Source organism: Enhydra lutris, unplaced genomic scaffold (genome assembly GCF_002288905.1).
Source record: "Enhydra lutris kenyoni isolate GAN:26980312 unplaced genomic scaffold, ASM228890v2 scaffoldscaffold18, whole genome shotgun sequence".
Lineage (NCBI taxonomy): Eukaryota > Metazoa > Chordata > Mammalia > Carnivora > Mustelidae > Enhydra > Enhydra lutris.
This window is the reverse complement of record NW_019154102.1, coordinates 22,501,934-22,528,005: the sequence shown is the minus strand read 5'-3', so window position 1 is coordinate 22,528,005 and position 26,072 is coordinate 22,501,934. Positions and strand designations below refer to the sequence as shown.

Sequence of the window (26,072 nt, the reverse complement as noted above, 5' to 3'; positions counted from 1 at the left end):
ACTGGGGTTTTACACAGAAAGAACAAAACAGAGATTGGCCCAAGCTCTGGTGAGGCAGCTGGGATTTGTGGGGCAAGATACGAGAGAGAAAAGAATTGTTTAACTCTAAAAGTCTGCATTGGAGAGCCCATGAGTCTTTGGTCAAAAACTGAGTTGCCATTTGCAGAGGGTAAAATCCTGTGAGGCCCGGCAGAGTATAGCCACTGAGGATCTGTGACCTGAGTAGGAATGCCAGACATTGGAATTCTGACCAACCAAAGTTGAAGACCAGCTAATCATCTTGTACATTCAGTAAGACCCTAGAAAGTTATAAAAATAAAAAAGATCCCCCCCCCCCAAAAAAAAAAAAAAGACCCTAGAAAGTTAGGCCTTAAGAGTACTGAAGCTCTTGAGTAAGAGCCAATCTTGATCCACCCTAACAAAGCCTAATAATGATACTTAAGATAAAGGTCATCTGCCGACAAAATAACTGCCTGCCAAAACCAAACTCAACTGTCTTTGAAGGAAGAAGAACATACACAAAATTTCAGACTCTTAACCACATAACCTCAACAATTTTACAGCAAGAAGTTAAGATTTGGCATGCAAAGAGAAAGGAAAATGTGACCCATAAGAAGAAAGGACAGGCAATAGAAATAGACCCACTGATGACAGAAATGTTGAAAACAGCAGACAGGGCCTTTAAAAATCTGCCTATGGATATATTCAATATAAACTATAGCTGAATTTTTTTCCACCTTTCATAAAAAGCATTAACCCATTGATTCAAAAAGCTCAACGAATCTTAAGCAGGATAAACACAGAGCCACACTGAAGTACATTACAGTCAGATTGCTAAAAAGTAAATAAATAAATAAAAATAAATAAAAGAGAAAGTCTTAAAAGCATCCCAAGAAGAAAAGACATAATGAAAGGCAATGATAAAAATGACTGCTGCTTATCAGAATCAGTACAACCAGAAGGCAACAGAGTATCTTCAAAGGAAAGAAAGGAAAGGAAAGAAAAACAGAAAAGGTCTGTGAACCTAAAACTCTGTTTTGTAAAACATACCCTTCACAAATCAAGATAAAGACATTTCAAATGAAGAGAAGTTAAGAAAATGTGCTTCCCAAGTTTGTACTACAAGTCATTTAAAAGGTAGTTTTTCCAGTTGAAGGACAATACTAGAGGCTAACTCAGATTTATGAGGCAGATGACATTGTTCAAAGAGGTCTAAAGCAATAGACACATCTCTATCTAGAACCTTCACATGACCTTATTAAGACAGGACATTTAACTCCCCTTTTCTTGAATCTAGACAAGTTTGTGACTTGATTATAACCAACAGAATGTGGCAGAAGTGGCCTTGGTGACTTAGGTGGCTCAGTCATCAAAGGCATTGCTGCCACCATCCCCTTAGTTAGCTGCTGCCTAAGAAGTCCAACTGCCTTAAGGCCTCAACGATGTAAGGAGCCCCAAATCAGTTTCTATGGGGAAGCCACCTGGGAAAGCTCTGATGGCCTGACATTTTAAATTTGATGTTCTTGGTGCTGTATTTTGTTATATTCCTTTAAATAGTGTTAGATTGTGTTGTGACCTGTATTTACATTTCGTGGGATTGGTTGGAATCTTTCAAAGCTTGTGTTTATGTTTACATCGGGTCCAGAGCCACTTTTTCTGTAGGTCTTAACAACCCCAAATCTAAAGCAACGCTTTTCAAAGGATTCTACCTGATGTCCCAGGTATCTGGAGACCTTTCAGTTCTGGCTGGTGGGAATACAAAATACGCCCATCTCTGTAAAAGCTCCGTAAATTATTCAACATGTTTATTTCTGGTGATTCTTTCCCCAGTCTTGGGTAGTATCTTCTCATACATGCTCAGACTAGTACTCAGCCAAGTATTCAGTGGGACCCTTCTGCAATTTTCCTGAGTCCTCTCATTTGTAACTTCCACCATTCTGGGATTTGGCCAGAAAATACTAGTTGCCTTGGCATTCTGGACCATAGTCTGTGACTTCAACTCAGATGTCCATGTTTTGCTTGGATTCCCTCCCTATGCCCGCTTTGCATCACAGCCTGGAAACTGCCTCTAGGTATGCTTACCTGATTGATTTTCCTTCTTTCTGAGATCACAGTCCTGCACTGTCATGTAGTTTCTAAAACCATTCCTTCACGTGCTCTGTCCATTCTTGAGGGCTTTTTCTTGTTTTCTGTTTTTTATCCAGTGGGAAGGTGAGTCCCCTTCCTATTACAACATCATGACCAGTACCAGAATCAAACATCCTCTCGTGCTTTTAAAAAAGTTTATATTTTGCAGAAACAGAAACTGCTCTTTGTAGAATTTTTAGGGAAAAAAAAGATGAGTACAAAGAGAAAATAAAAATTACCATATTCTCATCTTTCAGAAGTAAGTACAATTCCAGGGATTGTAATCAGAAATGATAATATCTAGCAGCCACAGAACTTTTTCTAGAAATCATCCATCTGATTCCTTGCATTTAGTTAGTCCAAATTGTTTTATATGCCTCTACCTTGACCAGTTATTTACCAGGGGGATAAAAACATAATGATTGGCTAGGCCAGTCAAAATTGATTTTTAATATTGGGTATAAAGTCATCCCTTTCCAAGTTTTGAAGAAAGAGTAGAACCTCATTGTGATATAAACAAAAGGAAGGACAGGGCTTTGGAGTGGGTGAACCAACCAATGTCATTGGCTTAACAAAGTCTGATGAATGATTGGGAATGACTACATGACTGTATTTAGTCACAGCTAAAAGATAAAGAGGAATGGAGGTGATGAGGCTAAAATATATGAGCCTTGAGGAAGAGTGATGGTCTAGGAGAAACACTGGGGAGTAAGGGAGATGCCCATGCTGGTGCCTGATTCTGAAGGACATTTTACATAGGAGAATGAGCAGCTTCTACTTGAGAGAACGGTAGGGGAATTGGTATCCTTAGCACAGAGCTAGCTTTCAGTTAAGGCTGAGAGGTGGAGAGATCCCTTAATGAAAGGATGGAATCCTACTAGAGTTTGTTAACCATGCCTAAGTGGTTCCAGAGAGCCAGTACTGTATCTAAAAAGCCGTTTGATATTGGTAATAGCCTTGTTCAGACTTAGGATCAGCTCAAAGCCAACATTTGTAGGGCCCGAGACAATGCCTCCAGTAACCATATTACCACTGAATATTTTTTCTCCATATATTGTGGAACCACTAAGATTCATCGATGTAGAGTTTTAATGTTTCACTTCTGATTGTCAGTAATTTGTCTGTCAAGAAACTTTCCATGGACATTTATGTTATTTTAAAAGAAAGAATTCTATTCTGTGTCTTTTGCTATACCATCCCCCTAATTCTTTTTTTTCTTTAGATGCTCAGTGGTCTATAAAAAATCTTAAAGAAATGATACATAAGATTCAAGTAACTATACAGAGGCGTATAAAAGCAGCCCCAAATGACAAGATAATTAACACTTACATCTTTCTACCCAGTGGTGTGTGCCTGCAGTATTTTCTCTATTGTCTGTGAGTCCTTGCAAGAACTGTAGATGTCCCAAAAAAAAATCAAACTCTGGACAAGGTAGAATACGAATGTACCTTAAGTGGTTGACTCTGAGGCCTGGGCTGTCATTTTCTTAGATCCAAGTACACAGAGAAATTGTAGGCATCACTATGAGCCTGAGAAATTCAGCTAGTACAGTGCAGTCATGAAGAACATTGAGTTCAGGGTCAGCTCAACCAAACGGATTCAAGTCCCCACTTAGATTTAGTGTGGCTGTGGGTCCGTTATTTAACCTCTCCCAGTGCCATTTATGAAATAGGAATAATAATAGTAACTAATACTACAGAGACGGGGTCAGGATTAAATAAGAGAATGCATGGAAGGGTTTATTTTGTGGCCGATAAAGCACTAAGTACGCATGAAGTAGCAGCTTCCCCTGTTCTCATGAGCAGGGGAAGCGGCGTGGCCGCTGATTAATATCCCCAAGGTCTTGTGCGGGCCACTCGGATGTTTGTCTGCGGTTTATAAATCAGGGAGGTTTGGAGATGCCCTTTTATTTGGTGTAAGAAATTCATTTTCGTTTCCAGTAACTGTCTGTGAAACTGCTGCGGTTGTCCTGAAATGTCTGGTCCAGAACCAATGATTTTCCGATTCTCAGCTTGATGCCCTTGTAAGATACCAGTCAGTGGGCTCAGCTGTTTACAGGCAACACGAATGCTTAGGGCATCATTATTTAACAGGAATGTTGTTATGTACTTTTTCCTGATGAGATGCTAAACCAAATACCTTTAATGTGGAGGCTCTTGGGAATTCAGGAGGTGTGAAGAAAATATTCCTCCCCCTTCCAGAGTTGACAGTAACCTCTAAGTATTTCTGCTTTGTATAGATTTCGTCTTACACCTCTGTACGTCTGCACATCTTAGATTTGCTTTTGGATGTGGGAGCCTTGGAACCTGGCAAAGAGACTGGATTTTAAATACCAGCAAGTCTTGATAGCCTCGTACTTTACCTCCTTCGCCAAATGTGGGCTGTTTGTCATTCATGTACTTCCTAGTCAGTCTGTGCCTGGATTGGGAATTTCCTGGGTTTTCTCTTTGTGCGTTCTGAATAAAGAGGTCTAGCTTCATAGTCAAGCTGAACTACTTGTTTAGAACATCAGTTCGATAATCTGTTTGCTTATTCGAAAGATATATGTGGGGCCCCTACATGGTGCAGAGTACCATGCTGGAGCTGGAAATACAACGGGAAACAATGGTTTTTAAATAGGAGAGTGATTTGGTTCAATTTGCTTATTTTTTTTTTAATTTTATTTATTTAGTTCTCAGAGAGAGAGCACACACAAGCAGGGGGAGCAGGAGGCAGAGGGAGAAGCAGACTCCCCACTGAGCAAGGAGCCCAATGTGGAACTCGATCCCAAGATTCTGGGATCATGACCAGAGCAGAAGGCAGACACTCAACTGACTGAGCCACTCAGGCATTCCTTGAATTACTATTTTAATCATATTCTAAGTCTTTATAAATGTATAGGTAGATTTTATTTTAGACTTCATTTTGTGAACTGCCTTCTTTATGCTTATATAGTAATCACAATTTCATTAAAACATTTAAATATCTAGGGTACAAGTCCTTTTCATTACAGTTCTGTTTTTCAAGAATGTTTTGGGCTTTTTTTTTTTTTTTTTTTTTAGCCTTTCCTTCCCCCCCCCCTTTATAGAGTTAGACTCTACTCTCTCCTATTCTGTCCATTCTTATGTTCTTTTTCTTTCATAATTTTAGAATACTTTGTCAAATTCTTTTTTTTTTTAAAGATTTTATGTATTTATTTGGGAGAGAGAGATGGATAGCAAGAGAGTGCACAATTGGGGAAGAGAGGGAAAAGCAGACTTTCAGCTGAGCCGGGAGAACAGTGTGGGGCCAAATCCCAGGACCCTGAGATCATGACCTGAACTGAAGGCAGACACTTAACCAATGGGACCACCCAGGCACCCCTACATTCGTATTTTTAAAAGGGACTCTGCATTTATCAGGAGCCATCAAGACCAGTAACAAGGCTGCTACAGTATAGAGATATTTGATAGAGATAAGTTGGGAGCTCCATGAAAATGAATGAATCACCTCATTTAACCTCCCTAAGTCCATTAATAAACTAGAAGTACTAATCTCTGCTCTGTCTCACAGTGTTGTTAGGAAGTGAAATGAGATATTATGTATAAAATCATTTGCAAACAGCCATGGGAATTTTATTACATTAATCATTTCTTTATCCATATCCTTTAATGTGTTTTTCTTATTTTCTTTCTTTCTTCCACTATGATATGGTTCATAATGTTAAATGTTTTCAGTTTTTAGTTACCTACTCAGGTCCCTAAATTATTCAAAAGATGAGTATATTGAAAGTATAATATAATTAAGCCAAATCCAGGGCACGTTTGGTTGCATTTCTTTTAAAATTTAGAGGAATCCATTTCCCAGGACCCATCAGTCTTTTTCACAGAATAAACTGGGCCCTTGAACAAGAAAGTAAGAGAGAGTGCACCTTGCCTAAAATTCAGTTCTTTAATAATCAAGTTAATCTGGCCTTGGTTTACTGTTTTGGGAAGGGCTCCAAAGTCTTCCATTTCACCATTCTTATAATAACCCTCACTTTACAGGTCAGGAAACCAATGTGGAGAATCTGCTGAAACTCAGGATTCTGGCAAACAACTTCAAAGTAGATCTATGATCTCACTAAGCCTACTATGATAGAACATAATGGCAGAACACCATTGGTCACTTACCCTCCCTAAGTCTCCACTCTCACTGAAAGATCAGATAGCTTTCTGAATCCCTAAAGAATTAGTTATAGCTTAAAAGATCCACCAGTTCCTAAGAAGTTTTAACATTTCAATATCTCTGTATATATTCACTAAAATAAATGGCTTTGAGTCCCCTCCTGATACAGACTTGGGTGTGTTCTAGCTAAGGTTAATCAGGCTAACCTTAATAGGCTTGCTTATGATTTTGCCACTGGGGTTTCAGAACTAAAGAATCTTCATAAAGTGATCTCTGTGAACCTTAAATGCCTGGCCCGAACAACTGCCAGTTGGGATAAATGCACTCACTTCTTTTGATTTTCTGCACTGTTTGAGCCCATCCACCCTTGACTCCCTTTCCATGTAGTTAATTACCTACCTTTGGTCACTCACATGGGAGTCTGTCTTAGAGAGGGCTCCAGGCATTTCTTTACCTATGTCTTCTTGAGGCGAGGGAGAGAGAACAGAGTCTTCAGGACCTAGTGAGAAACATAAGGGAAGCATATGGGACACACCCACACTGTATCATTCTTCTTTTGCAGCCTTTGAAGTTTATATTATGCGAAGGGAGTTCTGGCCCTTATAACATCTAAGCCAGTGCTAAACCTCAGTCTGCATCAGCCCACCAAACAAACTGTTAAAATAACTGCTAGCTCATACATTCAATCACGCCTCTCCAGGGAGATGCCCTATAGTAATTAATTCGTCAATCAAGATGATGTTTAGTCGTCCTTGAATAAGTACTGCAAAATGCATATCCCTACCATTTTCCCTATTTCTGCTGAGAGTCCCGAGGAAACTCTTATTTACGTTTCCTTCCTGATATAATTTCTTTCTTCTTTATTTTTATTTTGCATAGCACCCTTTAAGCCCAGGTTGTGTTTAGATCTGAGTCACAGGGCCAGATTCAGGGAGAGCAGACTGCGGGGAGGACATGGTGGAGACCATTCGGGAGAAAGCCGAGGGAGCAAGGTTCCATGATTCCTTGCAGTACTCTTGCATTTACCAAGGAAATATGGTGAGATTATGAAGACAGCTTGTATATTAGTTCGTAACTTAAAAGATCAATGTCTCGGCTGCTTTTTCAACCCACTCAGCTCTCCAGCTGCAGAGAGGGGATTTCTTGCAATAGAGCCTCACGACTGTCCTTTGTTTGCTTGGATTGTTGAGGTCCACCTTCTAGCAAGGACCAGAGTTTGCCGCATTTTCATGTTGGCCCGATGTCATTCAAAGCTTTCACGGAACTCGTGTTCTTCAGTTTCTTTCCACTGATCAGTGGCAGCACAGTCTAGTCCTCCAAAACGTCACCCTCAGTGGAAACTTAGTTCCCCAGTGACTTAAGATAATACCTTAATTATGAGCTTGGCTGCCACATTCCTCAGACTGTTGACTTCCTGGGAAATAATGGGAGGTCTTAATGCCCTTTTCCCTGCCATCACCTGCTAACCAGTTTCAAACATTCTACTTTTTCTCCAAAGTCTTTTTGTTTGCCAGCTCAATCCCTAACAATCTGTCTTGATTAGACTATGTATATTTTCAAGGAACAGAAATCTCCTCAAACCAGTTTAAGAATAAAGGAAAGCTTATTTTAAATATATGCATTTCATGGACTCCAAGAAAAACATAAACAGTAAATCGGTTAGGTTAGGGATCATGCCTGCCCTGATTGTTCCTGTCTCCTTAGCACTTAGCACGGCACCTGACATATGGTGCTTGCTTAATAAATACTTATTGAGTGAGTAAGAATGATTTGATTAGCAACTGCCTCCATTTCTGGATCTCTTCTGTCAGCTCTGAGAATGGGAGGGAGTCCAAGTAGGAAGTAGCTTGGATGGATATCCTGTGATATGCATAGCAAGACAACCTGCGATATAGTTGGAATCCTAAGGAATATCCTTTAGGAGGATGTGCACCTCTCAGGGCAATGATCGGCAACTTCAGTATACACATATCCTTCCACCAGCCTCTGTGGAATATAAAGCCATCTTTGCCACCGACAGTTAATTCACAACATATAAGCCAGGTAATGCGTAGTAATTAAAATTGTAGGTGATAGACGGATTGGCCTTTGAAACCTATATCTTCATTTAGCTTAACTCCTCCATTACACCTCGGTTTCTTTTTGTAGAATGAAGTTATGGTCGGTGTAACTCATAGACTTGTTGTGATGATTAAGTAGTCACTCATAGAAAATTCTCAATAACTGTTAGCCACCGTCCTCCTTGTCACTGTCACCGTCACTGTCGTTATCGGTAGAAAGGGTAAGTAGGCTAAAAGTCAGGAAACTGGTATTTTATTATTTATATATTTTATTTAACTTGTATTTTATCATTTTATCATTTATAACTTGTATTCTACAACCTCATTGTTGCCACCGGCCAGCTGTATGGTCTTGGGAACTCTTTAAGCCTGTTTGGGCCTGTGGCTCCTTATTTACAAAGTGAGAATGTTGGGATAGATGATTTCTAAATTTCTGTCTAGTTTAAAGATAGCATTATTTAGTGTGGGAGGAGAGATCCTGTGGATATTTTTATGTCGGTAGAGAGTTGTCATAAGGATTAAATAAGATAATGCATGTGAAATGCTTTATAGATCCTACATACATAAATATTTGTCAGTATCAGTAAGTATCAAGTGTTTATTAGTTTTCATTGTAGTTATATACAATGACATGTTCCCCAGGGGACTTAGACTCAGAGTACGCAGAAGCAGAGAACAGGCTTTGAGTGATGGCTTCTCAGGGGCTCTTAGACATTCGATGAGCTTGGAATACATCAATAATTTTTTTCTCAAAGACACGTTCTATATGATTCTTTAAGGCAGGATTGTCTTAGAGTCTGCTTCGTACTATTGCCTTTTGGATAACATGGACTTAGGAAGAAAGTCAAGCCGTATAGCGAAGACCAGAAGCACTGCAGTAGCCTGTGGAGAAGTCAGCGTGGTCGTGGGCAAACTTGAAGCTGCCATGATGAAACGTGTTGGTTAAGCAGTCCTGAATTTCAGAGGATGCTAAATGTTCCCATGTCTTGGGAACTCAGTTATTGGGACATGAGTACTGATAGAAATAGATTTAAAGGAGAGAAGTTGGATCTCTATGAAATTAAAAAAAATCTTGGAAATGTTAAATCATTGTAGCAAATGGCACCATTTCCTAAGGGATTCTTGTGAAAAGTTTAGAACTGACTTCCTTTCCAATTAAAGTATATTTTTTATACTTTATCTAAAGGACACTTTTCAGATTATATCTTAAGCATTTGGTACGTCTTCAAGTCTTAAAAGGGAGCCATCTGAAGAATCTAAGGTTCGAAGAGAGACAAAAGGAAGAAATTTGAGCTGAGTAAAATTTTAAACCTGATCTCTTTGGGTTATATGAAAATAACAGATGCCTCTTTTCATCGGGTCTGGCTTGAAGATGCAAATGACCTATGGGTAGAGTATTGAAGGACATTTTGTGTGTTTCAGTGTCATTAATTTCAGATCCCCTAGCTTCTATCTTCAACTTCATCTTTCTAATTATAATTTTAAAACAAGTTTTCTCTTTCTGCTGTCTTCAATCTGAGAAACAATAAGAAGATTGATGATAGACTTTGAGTTCGTGTGCAGAAAAATAAACTTGTTTTTTACAATTTGCAGTGCTCTGCGCATGGGCAAATCTAAGGATAATTAGTCATTATTACTTTTAATATGATGGAGACAATAACTTGTTCCATGAGGCAACTTCCATGGCTAATGAGTTTTGTCTTTTGGTTGATTGACTGGTTAATGGAATCAGAAAAATATTTTATATCTCTTCTTTCATTCTCTACTGGAAGTCTACAGGAATTTGGGTAGCCAGTCTTAACAGAGCATATTTTGTTTATCTATTTTATCATTTGTTTTTCCCTTTTCTCCATTTCATTTTTTATTCCTGTTTCTAATTCTCATTTTGTTTCAGGATCTGAAACTTACAGATGCAAGGGAGAATCATGAAGTTGGCAATTGTATATGTATATATGCAGAAATCAGGAGTTCATTCTCTGCATTCTTTGCTTTTTCTGCAAGACCTGGAACACTGTAGATATCCTATAGAAGAAGTCAGATTTTAAACTCAAGTACATTTTTGTACTTTTTTTTTTGTAGGATTTGTAGGATGAAAACAGAGGTGATAGCCTCTTAGGTACACAGCTCCCAATCAACGTATTATGAAAAATCTTCTTTGAAACTTACCGATTTGATTGTAGGGCTTCATCCCTCTCCCACTTCCCAGATCCTTACCAGTTCTTTTTAAATGCAGGGTCGAGCTTGCATTTTCAGATCTAAAATGATGTCCGAAGAGCACAAAGTGCAAACATCTTCCTTCTATCCAAAATAGGTGGTACGAAAGCCTTGCTTTGTTTGCTGTAATCTTCCCATGACTGTAAGGTTTGTCATGCTATGTGCTGAGCTATTATGATGTGTCTCTCTGCTTTGGAGAACCCAAATAAAAGTTTTCCCTGCCATTAAAATGGCAATGTCACTTCTCTTTGATTATGGATGATGGACCTGTACCCTGTAAGAGGACTCTTCTCAGACATGGGTCAGTGAGTAGTGCCCACTCAGCACTTACTTTGGCTCATGGGCTGAAGTTCCTTGAATTCCAGAAGATAAGGAAGTCATTGTGTCTCTGAGCCCACTGCCAGACACCTGGTCATTTGATAGTAGGTGCTGCCAACCTGAGCAGTGAGGGCAGGCAACCTGCTCTTCCTCACCATGGCCCAAGATGCCATCCTTGTCAAGCAAATGGAGATGGATCGTGCTTCTCTAACCTTCTTATACATCATTGTCAAGCCTGCCATTGGCTTCCAGAGATTGGCCAACACAGACAAAGTACTTTTTCTAGTAATGAATGTTACCTTGGATTGTTTGTGGGGCATAATACAAAGGACCTGCTATATGAAGGATCATAATTTTGAATCAAGTTTCCCTTTCTGTGACAAACTCTCCTAATACCCTAAATTCTGTCTATCTGTTTGGAAAATGTGGTACTTGTCCCATCTCTAAATAAGGACAATGACTGATTCTCTTTGAAATTGTTTAGATTTTTCTTCCTGATTTTATTTCAATGGGTGCTTGGGGGGGGGGGGGGATAAGAGATTTACCTTAAACAACTAGTAGTTTCCAAAAGGCTATTTTCCTGCTGCTTGGTTTTGGAAAGAAGAATACCAGATTTGTTTGTTTTTTTGTTTAAGTGATATTCCAAAGTTGGTGCTCCTTCCCTCTTTTTCTACATTTCCCATTTTAGCTGTTTCCGATTTTATTTCTTATTTTTCCACAACTTTGAGACCTTATACACTTTGAAAGTTCAGGGACCAGAATAATTAAGAAATGCCATTTCAAGGAAGGAAAAAAATTAAAACTATATGGTGGTTATTGCTACTTTCCTGTCACTTCACCTTCGTCCCAGACTTAGAAAAAGAGGTTTTCTTACAGTAGAAGGAGTATATCATAGCAATTTATTATTCTACAAAATCTTTTTATTGTTTCTTCATTAGAAACTTAAAAAAAAAAACAGTTATTTAAAATGTTTCATTAATCCCCATGATTTGCTTTAAAACACCCAAAAGCATTTTTAGAGAGAAATGAGCCAGTAGAAATCATTGCTCATCTTAATCGTTGCAAACCTGAGACCTCACCACTAGCCCCAGAGCAGCATATGGCCATGTCTTTCTGCTCTATCGACTAGCTCCAAACAGCCCCTCAGCTGAAAGTTATTTTATTTCTTTAGCATTGCTGCTTCCTTCCATCAAGCCATTTGTACATCCCTTTTACTCATATAGGCCCAAATCTTAATGCTTTGTAATAAGCCAGAGTCTCCCAAGAATATCTGATGTGTTCACTGCTCTCGCTTGTCTCCAAGTGTTTACACTGGGGCATTTTGTACATTTCGTATTTTCTTTGGCCCTCACTTCATGTCTTTGGGGCTGAGGCCAGTACACTATTAATTTTAATTGGGCCATTTTATAGGGTGTAAATCAGGAAGCCATATTAAATAGCACATTTATTTAAAAATTATTTTAATTAAAAAAATAAATAAAAATAAAAATTATTTTAATTGTTGACTGTTGACAGACTTCTACCCAGGTCTGCAAGAAGTTCCCATAACATTCTAATCCATCTGCTACCTTTAGGTGGAACATACCTTATACATCTCAAAAAATTGATGAAAGTCTTAGTTTTTGTAAGACATTTTAAAAGAAAAAAAATTCATGTCTCTCAATCATTACTTGCTCTGGCATTTCAGCAATTAACAGATTCTGATTTGAGTTAAACCATCTAGTCTACTTTTAGCATTACAAATTATAAAAATTTGTCTTTTTTTTCTCTCTCCCTCTATTTTATCAGTATATGTATATGTGTGTGTGAATGAGAGAGAGGAGAGAGAGAGAAGTTGAGGAGACCTGAATTTCTCCAGAAGATCACCTTAGCATTTCCAATTTTTATATTTCTAAGATTGGAATTTGGAAAACATGAGGGAAATATCATTGCCAACACTTCCATTTAGAAAAGCTAAGTTTCCTATGTTTCGATGTATAGAATTTTGTAAGTTTTGGCTATAAGGTTCTGTGATTGTGGTTGATCTATATTTTACTTCTATTTCCCACTCCTTTCCTGGGAGGAGAAACTGGTATGGTAGGTCACTGTTGAATTGAGACCTGTCTTTCTCTTTGTTTGATCACTAAGTAGCTGTGAATAAGACACTTAATTTCTTTTAAAATCTTCTTACTCATTTGTTAAATATGAATAGTTTGGACTAGGCTATCTGATTGAAATACATGGGTAGAGGTTAGCCTCTCAAGGAAGATGTAGGTTAGGAAGGATATTCTGTCTAAGGCAGGTGTTGGTATAAATTCTGGGAGGAAATAAAAAGTGTGGCGTATTAGAGAACTAAAACTAGTTCATTATGACCAGAAATAGGATGAAATGAAGTAGGATAGCCAAGAGGAAATGATGAAAATATAATCCCTGCTAGCTCTTGGAAGACTTATTGAGAAGTATATACTTCATTCTAGGTACATAGGGAGCTGGTCATGTTTTATTGCATGAACGCAACATGGTCATTTTCTGCTTTAGGAAAACCACTGTGGCAAAATTGTGAAAAATGCATAGAAGAGGGACCAGCCTAAATATAGGAACTAGTAGGGTCATCAGATAAAAAACAGGACACCCAGTGAAATGTGAATTTCAGGGGGAAAATTGAATTTCAGATAAACAGTGAATAATTTTGGGTGCCTGTTGGTTGCATAGCTGTGTTTGGCTCAGGTCATGATATGAGGGTCCAGGGAGTGGGCCCTGCATTAGACTCTCTGCTCAGCGGGGAGCCTTCTCCCTCTCTCTTTTCTACTCCTCATGCTTGTACGCTCACCCCTGCGCAGTCTCTCTCTCCCTCTCTCTCTCTGTGTGTGTCAAATAAATAAATAAAATCTTAAAAAAAACAGTGAATAATTTTATGTAATACTGCATGGTCGTGCAAATGTCAGGTAAGATAAGGACTGGAAAAGTGTTGCTTTAGTAAGAAGGAAGCCAAAGTAAATTCTAGAGACAGTACTTTTGGTGGAAGTTAGGGTAGTAGAAACCAGATTACAGAGAGGTCAGGAATGAGTGGAAGATAAAGAAGTTGAATCAGTGCTTGTAAACAGCTCTTTCAGAAATTCAGTTTGAAAGAGAAGAAAGAATAGGTTATTTCATTGCCTCTGAGAATTTCAGTGGTTATTTTTCTTTATGTTGCCATAGTTCAGCCTAATGATTTGGGACTGTTTAATAGCAAATAACACCAAACATTTTATATAATGTAACTGAGAAGAAAAGAAAAATAATTCTTCCTTTATTTTCTTTGTGGGCATCAGTAAAATTTGCCTAGTCATTTTCCTCTTCTTTCTGTCATCCTCCTCCCTTTCTTCTGAATGAGGTACCTTTCTGGAGAAATTCAAATAACTGTTTTCCACCAAATCCCAGCAGTCAGCCTGCTTGAGACCTGTCCTTTCCCTCCGAGTCACTGGAATCTCTTTGTCAACTGTTCTTCTGTCAGCGGATGGAAACAAGGTTTAGCCTAAGCCCCTGCCTGGACAATTAACCAGGGAAAAGGGTGAGGTTCTCTACTCTTGGCTAGAAAAGCATCTTAGAGAGCTTTTCAGCAAGGATCATTTGAACGACCAGAGTGCTTTTAATACTTGAAATGTTCATTTATCTCCTATACCTTCTAGCCCTTAAGATAGTCCTTTAAAAGCGCCAGTGTATCATGGAAAGAAGTTGCTTATGTGCCTTAAGAAACAATTATTTTCATTTCCTTTTCTTGCAGCTAATGTATATTCTCTTTAAACACTCATCTCCCTCTCAGCAGTACCTAGGAGTTAAAATCCTTAATCCTTCTTCTAGAGCTCCAGAGCTGTGTTGGAAGTCGGTTTCTTGACCTTTACCTTAACGATCAGCCCAAGGGCTCAGGTTGCGCAAACAGAGATTCTCTTCTTTTGTTTTTGTTTATCTCTTTGTTTGTTTTAGGGGGCAAGGAGAAAAGGGAAAACACACTCTAAACTGAGTTCTCAGTGGCACAGTTTATGTTCTCTAAGTAGATGGATCCTGAGGGTCCCACATTTAGGTCTTGACCTCTGTAGGTAAATCCATTAGCCTATGTAACCAGAATAGTATTTATGTTGATACTAATCTAATGCAAACATTTAGCATGGATGTTAGATCATTGTTTTAATACTTTACATTAGATTTCCATTGTAGGGGGAAAACTTCACAGCAGATAGTAAAACAATTTCATGAAGCAAAGAAGCAAATCTAGTAAATATAGAAAATGTTAACTTTCTCTGGGCAAGATACACAGAACTTTTTACTTGGCCATGTGAGAAATGGTGTCTAATAATGAAGGCTTGTTTTAATTTAATATCTTTAAATTTTTAATTCAATGAAGAAATGACCATGTAGAGGGGGAAAGCCTATTATTTCATTGTATCCAATTCCAGTAATTTTCACATTAATTATGCTGGGGCATATTTGTGGCTATAGCCTGGTTGTTAAAGTGGACCCCATATCAAGTTCTATCGCACTTGATCTGGATGGGACTTTGTGTTCCAACAGCAATTCTCTGACACCAGTTGGGTGTCCTACATTTCAACCCAATTCTAGCACTAACAACCTGGAGTTATTACAGACTCCACAAGTTAAGGAGTCGGTCCCATAAGACTGCCTCTCTTCAGACATCAACCACAAGTCTCAGATGTCCAAGCCACTCATACTTCTTCCGAGGTGACTGCAGACTCAGGGTTCCCCACGCTCCCTTGGTTTCAATAATTCACTAGAAAACTCTCAGAAAATATTGAAAGTTCTGTACTACGGATTATAGGTTCATTATAAAGGCTGTAACTTGGGAACACCCAAATGGAAGATATGTACAGATCAGGGTCCTGGGGAGGAGGAAGACAGCACAGAATTTTCACAGCCTTTCCTCATTAGAGTTTGGGCATGTCACCCTTCCAGCACATCAATGTGTTCACTAATCAAGAAGATTTACTGAGCTTCAGTGTCCAGAGTTTTTATATGGGCTTGCATTACATGGGCATGATTGAGTAAGTAATTGGCTACATAAATGAAATCAATCTCTAACCCCTTTACTCTTGCTGGAGACTGGGGTTGGGGCTGAGCTTTGTCTTTAAAACTGAGGGCATACGTGAGCAACCTTGTTAGTATAAACATAGGTATGGTCCAAAGAAGCTCATTGTGAATAGCAGCTCCAGTTGTTCAGGAGCTTTCCAGGGTATTTGAAACTCGATTCCTGGGGGAAGAGACCAGATATGTTCTTTATCATATCACAGACCTCAAGAGTATATTTGATTTAGTCCTATAGCTTTAAGTAAGCGAAATATTATTACCTTCATTTTACAGCAGAGACATCTGGTACTAAAACCTTACATGATTGGCCCAAGGTCACATAAGTAGATTTTAGAAAGGACTAGAATTTCATCTAATGATACATCTATCTTTTGTGGACATCAGCTTACATTATGAGACTTAGTTTTCCTAGCAAATTGTGGGAACATCCATGAAATATATATCAAAGAAATACTAACTACTCTGTTTGGAAAGAATTATATTAATATAATTGAAAAAATAATCTAGCTTTTTTAACTTTGGAAACTTCCCATGTGGAACCTACCTTAGTCATTTCTCTGACTTTCAGCATTTTTCATAGTGTGGTATGATACTCGTCCACCATGTTTGGAGTTCTGATAGTGAATCTTGATCCTTTTCCTTTTAAGGAATCAGCATTTATTTTCTGTTGCACATTATAAAATATTTTACAGTTATAGATCAGGATTGTCACTGTCATCACTGGTTGGGGAAACTGAGGCAGTAAGCTTTGCCCAGAAACTTCCATACTCATCAACTGTCATCATTTGAAAAAATGGACACCCTACTGCTTTTTCCAAAAATGATTTGAGATCACTTTCAACAGGGTAAATTGAAAAAATAAGTAAATTAGGTACCAGAACTTCCAATTATCCGTAGTTTTCCTTCCTGCGGTTTCCATTACCCAAGATCAGCTGTGATCTGGAAGCAGTTGATCCTCCTAAGGTATCAGCAGAAAGTCAGTAGTAGACTAACACTGCATCACAAAGCCCATATCTCTCATCTCCTTTATCTCATCACGCAAGCATTTTATCTTCTCACGTCATCACAAGAAGGATGAGAATTGTACAATAAGATATTTTGAGAGAGAGACTGCATTCACATAACTTTTAGTACACTATATTATTATAATTGTTCTATTGTTGATCTCTTACTGTGCCTATTTTATAAATTAACATAGGTATGTATGTATAGGAAAAAACATAGTATGTATATATGGGGTTCAGTACTCATCCACTGGGTGAGTTGGTACATATCCCCCCACAGATAAGGGGGGGCAGATGTTTAAGAAAGAAAAAATGGGTTGAAGAGAAGAAAGATGAGAATACAAGTATCAGGATTAATAGAGAGGTAATAGAAAAATGTGTTGACAGGAAAGGTGAAGAATGTATTATACAAAGTATGTAGCTCTCTGAGGGCATAGGAATTATAATATATATAATTATATATAATATTTTAATATGAGCTGAGTAGAACCCATTGTATAGCATCATGGACATTTGCTTCAATCCTAATTTCACAGCCAATGTGAAAAATAGAATTCATCCTCCTGTGAATTTTAGGAAGGGTCATTCTTTGTCATTTCGAAATCTGAAGTCATTCTTGGGCAGAATTAATTTTTTTAAAGATTTTTTTTTTTTTAATCTTTGAGAGAGAGAGAAAACATGAGCTGGGGGATGGGCAGAGGGAGAGAGAGAACCCCAAGCACACTCCCCACTGAGCCCGAGCCCAACACAGGACTGGATCTCACCACCCTGAGATCATGACCTGAGCCGAAACTAAAAGTTGGACAGTTAACCAACTGAGCCACCCAGGCACCTCTTGGCACAATTAATTTTAATTTACATGCATTACAGTTGACGTCATCTAAAGCTGTGTTGTCCAATGCTATAGCTACCAGCCTTAAGTGGCCATTTGAACAGTTGAAATGTAGCTAGTCAAAAAAGAAGATGTGCTGTAAATGTAAAATACATACTGAATCACCATGCCCAACGTGAGACTTGAACTCACAGCTCTGAGATCACGAGTCACATGCTCCACCGACTGAGGCAGCCAAGTGCCCCAAACATGAATAATTTTTAAAATATTAGTTTCATGGCTTTTTTTTTTAAGATTTTACTTTATTATTTGAGAGAGAGAGAGAGAGGGAGAAGACAAAGGGAGAGCAAGAGGGAAAAGCAGACTCCCTGCTGAGGAGAAAGCCCCATGTGGAACGGATCCCAGGACCCTGAGATCATGACCTGAGCCGAAGGTTGACGCTTAACTGTCTCAGCCACCCAGGCACCCCTAAAATATTAGTTTTGTGTTAAAATTGAAATACATGTATATATTGGAGCAAACAAGATATATTACTAATTTTAAATTAATTATTTTGTTTCTGTTTTTAATGTGTCTACTAGAAATCCTACAATTACATATGGGGCTTGTGTTTCTTTTTGGACAGTTCTTTTCTAGAAATTTGATTTTCCCTGTTATGTTAAATGACCTGCAGAATCCTTCTCCAACTTCTTCTGTAGAATTTCAGATAGCCACAGCTTTGTGTATATGTTCATGCAGCAGAATCATCAGTGCTGAACAAACACATGGATAAAATTAAGTCCTTAAAAGCATAGTAAAAATGCCAAGGATATAAAGTTACTACTTCAGAGCACGAGTCTTTCTCATCTCTCAGGAAGCCCACCTCTCTCATGGCAGAGCCTCAGCTTTCCAGAGATTATACACAGGAGCCCTGCTGATTGCTAATTGGGAGAAGCTTCTTTCCACCCTAATTTTGAAATATACATTATGCAGTTGGCCCTTGTTTTGTAAAATTGTGAAGCATTCAGGAACTTTAGAGGAAAATTACGGCTTTGTACCGATCTGCATATTTTTATGATTTTATTATTCCTCACTAAGTGGGGAGGAATATTTAATATGCATATAAAGGGAATATTTGCTTTTAGACATTCCAGGTGGGGGATGCATATTGAAATAATAGAAGGATAGACCCAGAAGGATCAGATTCTAACTAGGTCACTGACTTAACCTTTTGGGCCTTCATTTTCTCATCCGCAGGAGTCCTCAGTAGTTAGAAATGCATTCTTCAGCTTTAGGATTATAAGTTGAGACTCGAGGCCTAGGTTGTCTTCTGCTGTGCTTTCGGCTGTTTATTTTTCTGTGGAATATTAAGGTAAAGTCCACTGCCATTGGCGTGACATTGTTCTGCCACTCGGTACGGTCTGCACTTTCCTCAACCCTTCTTCCTCTGCAAAGAACCACACAAGGCAAAAGTCACTCTCTTTAATTTAGTGACGGCAGCTACGGATTCTTATCCATCATTTAAAGTATTATTTCTTCAGACAAAGAACAGCACTTTATTTCCGTAAATGCACCCAGTGTCCCCTGGGCTCCATGACATGGTAGGAACTTCTATCATCGCTGTCTTTTTGAACTTGAATGGAATTATTTTTTACTTTGCTTTACTAGATTCAGCTAACCAGTTTCATTAGACTGTTTACTGAGTCTTCTTATATGTTAAGTAAGAAGTAGAAATCAGCTTCTTTGCTTTTCTAGGTTTATTCTGCATAAAACAGCTTTCCTCTCCAGGTGAAGGTATGCGGTCACTGACACCCGTCATGAAAGTGCCAGGACCATCCTTTCCTCTCAGCGGTACTGTTGGGGGACAGCCAGGTGGAGACGGATGGGCCCGTTTACATAGCAGGAGCCAGGAAGTTCCTTCCTGCTGGGGGCCATTTCTTTGCTAATGGGAGATTAATTCTTTCTTAATTAAAAAGCCCCGTCTCTCCATCCTAGCTTTCCGTGGTCTTTCAGAGCAAAAGGAGCTTGGAGAATTGAACTTAGAACAATAAACACAAATAGTAATTGTAAGTCTGTTTGGAGTACCGGTTTGGCATTTGCGATCAGATTTTAGCATCATCACTTTGCATCAGGTTTCTCTCCCAGAACTTGTGAGACTGTGCTCTCTTCTGCCCTTCTTGGGGTTGGAGATGTGGTGAGTTTTATACTTAAGGTGTGTAAAAGCAGGGAATAATGTGCAGCCAGAGTCCTCCCCTGGCTAAATAAAGCTGTGTGGTTTTTATGATCATGTGTCCATGCAAACACACTTAGACCCGTAGAGTCAGTGGCATCTGCAAAGTGCCCCCCCCAACCCCTTTTCCTGTGTCCTGGCTGTCTAGCTCCTTCGGTCGTAATTCCTTAGGTTCTGGCCGACCTTTCTCTGACCAGCAGGGCCCTGAGTGGATTCCCTGGGGAGTCTTTCAGCATCTCTCTGTAATTAGCTTAGTGGAGCCGCGGAGAAGTGATGCAAGAAGGGGTTAGCTTCCCCAGAGCCACGCTTCCAAGTCTGGCACACCCCTCACCTGCGGCCCCAGGGAGCCAGATACCAGGAAACCATTATGTGAATACAGCAACAGCGGCTCTTACTTTTTCGATCCCACAAAAACCACATGTGACCTGACATGATCCTAAGGTATAAACAAGTAGCCAACGTACTTTGGGCTCCTAGGTACGGAGTTTTCTTTCTCACCTGGCATTTTGGCTAGAACCAAACCTCGAATCCCTCTCATGGGGGCTGGTGATGGCAATCTTCATTGTGTGTCTGACCTGGACGGTCGCTGGGAGCCAAAGTAAATGACGTATCCAGGGACCCTCTGGTTACCGTTTTGCCCACTGTCTTCACAGCTTCCTCTTATTTAAACCAACTGTGGTTTCCTCCAACAATTGCTGTTTTACCTATTTTTCAGATATTGTGCTAGTTTGCTTTTCAGAAATAAATTTTATCAGAGCGCCTGGGTGGCTCAGTGGGTTAAAGCCTCTGCCTTCAGCTTGGGTCATGATCTCAGGGTCTTGGGATCCAGCCTCGCATCTGTTCTCTGCTCAGCAGGGAGCCTGCTTCCCCCTCTCTCTCTCTGCCTGCCTCTCTGCCTACTTGTGATCTCTGTCAAATAAATAAATGAAATCTTTAAAAAAAAAAAAGAAAGAAATTTTATCTTGTTGCTCTTCTTTTGAAAATTGTTCTTGCCCCATGGACATTTGCATAAAGTAGGTTTGTCGTTTTGTGACTCCGTATACCCTTAAGAACATGATTGTTCCCCTTTGGTCAGTTCTGAAGAACTGGTTTTATTTTCTGTTTCTCACAACTTGCTCTTGATAAACTCCCAGATGTCCTATCTAGATGCACAGATTATAGACTAAGACAGTTATTTTGACTTCTCAAAACCCCTTCTAATCTGACTCTACCATTTTATTCTAATTAAGGTTTTATGGTGTTTATGTTTTTTTCTTCAGCCAAATGTGAATGTACCAGATAATTTTAAAGTTTATTTATTTTTTTTCCTTTCCCCTCTAAGTGATAGTGTTATTTAATTTTAAGATCAGCTTTCAAGAAGTCTAGAAAGCATTTTGAAATTAATGGAATACCTTCTTTTTCTCTTTTGGTAATTTTATATCACTATAATATGAAGATTATTAGGAATATAAACCTACTGGATATTTTTGAGAAATTAATATTGTTTTAAAAAATGATTGCCAGATCTCATAGACTTAAGTGTATGTAAGAATGTGAAGGAATGTTGACTATTTGTTAAGCAAAATACTTTTTTTGGTGGGGTTTTCTTTCCCCACTTGTGCCTTCACTTAACATTATACCTTCTTTTCTGTAACTTTTACGATCCTTTTAAATTTTTTTTTTAAGATTTTATTTACTTATTTGACAGATCACAAGTAGGCAGAGAGGCAAGCAGAGAGAGGAGGAAGCAGGCTCCCTGCTGAGCAGAGAGCCTGATGTGGGGCTCCATCCCAGGACCGTGGGATCATGACCTGAGCCGAAGGCAGAGGCTTAACCCACTGAGCCACCCAGGCGCCCCAAGAACAGCATTTCTTTAACTTTTGTTGGCTCACCAGCCCTTTGAGAATTCAGTAAAGGCTCTGAAACTTCTTCCCAGAGAACTGTATATTCACACAAAAAACTAATTGTAATGATAATCAATTATGATATGCCAGGCACTTTGCCAACTGCTTTGTATGTGTTATTTCATTTAATCCTCATAGTAGCACCATAAGGAATGTACTCTTTTCTTCATTTTTGAGAAAAAGCCATTGAAGCTTTAAGGAGATTAAGTAATTTGCCCATTCCCATAGACCCCGTATCTTGGGCTCAAACTCTGCTAGTATGACTTCAAAACCCAGCCCCTCAATCATCGTGCATCTGGTTTTAAGGAACTCATAAATTCCTTGATACTCATGTTAAGGACACATTACCTGTTGCAATCCTCAGACTTTCATTGGTAGTGAAGAATATGTGTGATTAACAAATCTTGCTGTTTTTGTAACTTATCTAATGAATAAATGAGTATCTGTTGAGCATCTACTATTTTAAATACTTGTTAGGTTCAGCAGTTTGGTCCTTATCCTTAAGGAGTTTCCTTATCTAATGAGAAGACAAGAATTAGATGCACAAAACAATGAGGTAAAAATACAAACATAAAGTCAAATATACAGTAATTAGACATTTCCGTAAACTGTATGTGAAATCAATCTCTACTTTGCCATACCTTGATGCAGTTGTCACTCTTGGATTCCTTTTGGTTTATAAAAGGAGAATCAAATCTAAAAGGCCACCCTGTCCTCTGGGAAACTGGAAGATTCAATGTGTCATAAAAATGCGGCCTATAAAGTCAGACTGTGAGAACTAACGTGTCACATCTGGATTCCCGCGTGGCTTCGGCAGTGCCATCCCAAGGCCCCAGGGCTCATGCTCAAGATGCAGATGTGAGAATGGGTAGCCAATTCTCAAGCATTTGAACCTCGTATCCCAGGGTAGTTCTGCTGAGTCGGACATGTGTAGGTAAGCAGAACACCCTGATCGTGGCTGCCTTTGACTCAAGAAAGGTTCCCACCGACAGAGAGGACTTCAGTACCTCAAATGATTCAACAAAGCCTCAACTCTTGGCAGGAGCAGTGGGGGAGAGCTACCGACCTTGGATGAAACCAGCAGGCCTGGGAAGCTTATTTAAGCTGACCACTGACGATCAGGGCTGTCAAAGAGAGTGACTGTGGCTATAATTCAAAGAACTGCGTTCTGTAAGAGCAGAATATGGGAAAATTGTATGTCTGACTTGAGCAGCCACTATCTACAAGGTTAGCACAAATAATGGCTACTGTAAGATAGGAAGGACAGAGGAGGCCAGGCATTCTATTAACATGGCCCTCATCAAGTATTTGTACGGTTGTAGGATTTTACGCTTTTAAAACTTGAGTCATTTGGGCTGTAATATGATAGAATTAACTTACAAATGGTACTTGAATTTTCTTTTCAATGCGAATAGAAACCTAGTGCTGCTAATCATGCTAAATACAATTTCTCTCCTTCCACTTACGAGAGTCATTTTTGTTGAAATGTCTAAAATAAGAATATTTTGTGTGCAGTGGTAGAATACATCTGTGCTATATGTTAGCTTAATAAATTGCATTAAATTGTATTTCACATGATGTTTCCATAATCCCTGCAACTTAACTTGCTAGCATTATTTTTTTTAAGTGGACAAGGATGTTACGAAAACCTCTATGTCTAAGAAGCCCCAGATGGAAAATACTTAAAAAAAAAAAAAAAAACAGGAATTCCTATAATTGTTCACAAATCATCATTTAAATCTATCCAACTACTGGATGTTGCAAGTAGTTTTCCAGGCATTTATGCAAATATCTTGATGGAGTTTATTTAATTTCAGAAGAAAAGTATGATACCGAGTCTGTATAATTTCTTAAATTCATTCCCGGAGAAAGAACATAATCGAAAGGAAAACGTTCCTTTTCATATTTGCTTTGAGCCAATGCTCAAGTTGTTTTTGAGGTAAAGAGTAGATTGATATTAAATGTCTATCGCCCTTTGGCTTTACAGACAGAATTCAAGACATAGTAACTATCCGACTCTTGAATTATCTCTCTCTCTCTCTGCATGGTGTGTGTGTGTGTGTGTGTGTGTGTGTGTGTGTGTGCATGTGCGCATATGTGTAGGGAGCTTAAATGAGACCTTTTGATTTCATAATAAGCTGGGCTTAGGGACGATAAAACTTGACATTCTTAACTGTTACTAGTGTCTGTCCCTATAGCCCTGTGCAGTTGTCTTCTTGTTAACGATGTACAAGACAGAGCCATAAACTGAGCTTGTACCCAAGGCGCTAGTGTAAATTGCAAATAACATTCATGTGGTCTCTTTGACCTAAGACTAAACTGGGGTAGCAGGAAGAGAACAAAGAATTTTCGAGAGTGGAAAAGAAGCAGAAGTCAAGGACAAAGAGTACACTAGTAGGATGGACATGTGCAAAAGTTCCCTAAGCTTTTGCAGCAAAATTTATTTAGATGGGCCTTTTCATATCTACAAATACTCCTTTGCTCAAGAGCCAAGCAGTAGATTGGGACAGCTTCTGCGGTGTGTGTGTGTGTGTGTGTGTGTGTGTGTGTTGGCAATAATGTAGTCATGAGATAATACAAATAATCAGTGAGGGAATAATTAATGATGTGGCAGGGAATATTTTTTGATAAATGCTTGTGGAATGAGGTGACAGGCGTGAAATTAGAAAATTCCTTCAGCGATCTAAAATATAAATAGCTTTCGGAACTGAAAAGAGTTTCACAGCTGAAGATTTTATTGTGTTGAGAGGAAAAACTTTTTTCTCTCCCCCACTCCCTCCTCCTTTGCAAGTTGTTTGTCCATTCACAAAACAAACACTCTGAAGCCCAGCGCGGCTCATGGGAATAAATTTCAGGTCGAATTAGTACAGTTTCCTTGCTGTCAGGATGCTGGAATTAATGGTGTTTTGATGACACGAATTTTGAAGGGCAAACAAAGAAGCTGAAGGGAGAGAGACATGACTCCTTAGAAGCTTGGTCCTCCTCTCCCCCAGCCTCTCTTGTCTTCCCTGTCATCCGTCTGCCAATCTCCCTGTCCATGGTTAGTTAAAGGCGCTTTTTATCCTCTTTTCTTTCCCACAGAGTTTGCCAGATCCGGCCCGGTGCCTGGGTTCCAGGAGGACACGCTGCAGTTGGCCTTCATCGACTTGAGACAAGTAAGTCTTTGTGTTTTTGTTTTTTGTTTTTCTTTTAAGATGTGTGACTGAAGACCATCAGGTCTTAAGGAAAAGGGGAGGGGAGGGGGATTGGCGTTGTCGATTCACACTGGAGACCTAAGGGTTTTTCCCTGTGTTTGAGGCCACCTCCTTTACTTAGCTATCTGGGGTCCTTAGCTATGGTGGAGTTAAAGGTTTTGTGGGTAGAAGGAAAGGCAGGAGGTGGGAGGAGGGACCCAGAGACTAGAGGGACTCAAGTGACCCTCAAGTGATGTGACCCATTGTGCTCTAGTTGGCTTCTGCAGACACAGCAGAAAGATAACTCGGCGAACCAATGCTGAGCAGGTGCACCGATGCAGAGACTGCCTGCCCGGAGGACACTTTTGTCTGCAGAGAGAATGAGGGCGGCAGCATTTAAAGAAAAATGAAATATTTTACGTTGTGGATTGTTGGTTTGGCTTGTTGACTCTTTCCTGTTGCCTTCCGTCTTCCCATCCCCTCCTTTGTAGAATGTGCTCAGCCATGAGTGACTAAGTGGTGGTTTTAGAAGGTGATTAGATTAGCAAAGGCCCCGACCTGGTTGTGCTAACCTGGCGGGCAACCCTGTTAAAGTAACGTGGATGAAAGCCAGTACTCGGCCATACCCGAGTTTCGCAAGCCCGACAGATAGAAAGAGTCGTTCTGGAGGGCTGTGGCTTGCAGATTGAAATGAGTAGGTTGGTAGGCCTTGGTGGTTTGGGTGGAGAGGAACAGGATGGGGCGGGGGTCGAAAGAGGGAGAGAGTTAACTGGGCTCTGTCATCTCTTCACTCTGAAGATGGATGGGGTTGGATAGAAAGTGTGAATGAAGTAAGAATCAATGACTGATGCTTCTCTCCTATTAAAACAATCTTTTTTTTTTGTCTGTTTTAAAAAGGGGGCTGGCTTTGTTTCTCCTGCCATAATGATGCAGTGCCTCTTGTTTTCAGAGCTGACATAGTTTGCATTCTGAAAACTTTTAGATGCCCAGAGTATTTCTTAAAGCTATAGGACCCCTTGTATTGGTAGTCTCCTTACCACTGTGACTCGATTCATGCTGGAACGGCTTT

The 26,072-nt window shown here is 39.4% G+C and overlaps 1 protein-coding gene across 6 annotated transcripts in view; it reads left to right on the top strand.

Annotated features, from left to right (window-relative positions):
• Nucleotides 1-26,072, top strand: part of LOC111148016 (exocyst complex component 6B) — a 622,509-nt gene that overhangs the window by 438,648 nt on the left and 157,789 nt on the right. For all 6 annotated transcript variants that reach the window (XM_022504356.1, XM_022504355.1, XM_022504354.1 and 3 more), the window contains one exon: nucleotides 24,912-24,985. In XM_022504356.1, the coding sequence (XP_022360064.1) occupies nucleotides 24,912-24,985 (74 nt within the window). The remainder of the gene's footprint in view (nucleotides 1-24,911; nucleotides 24,986-26,072) is intronic.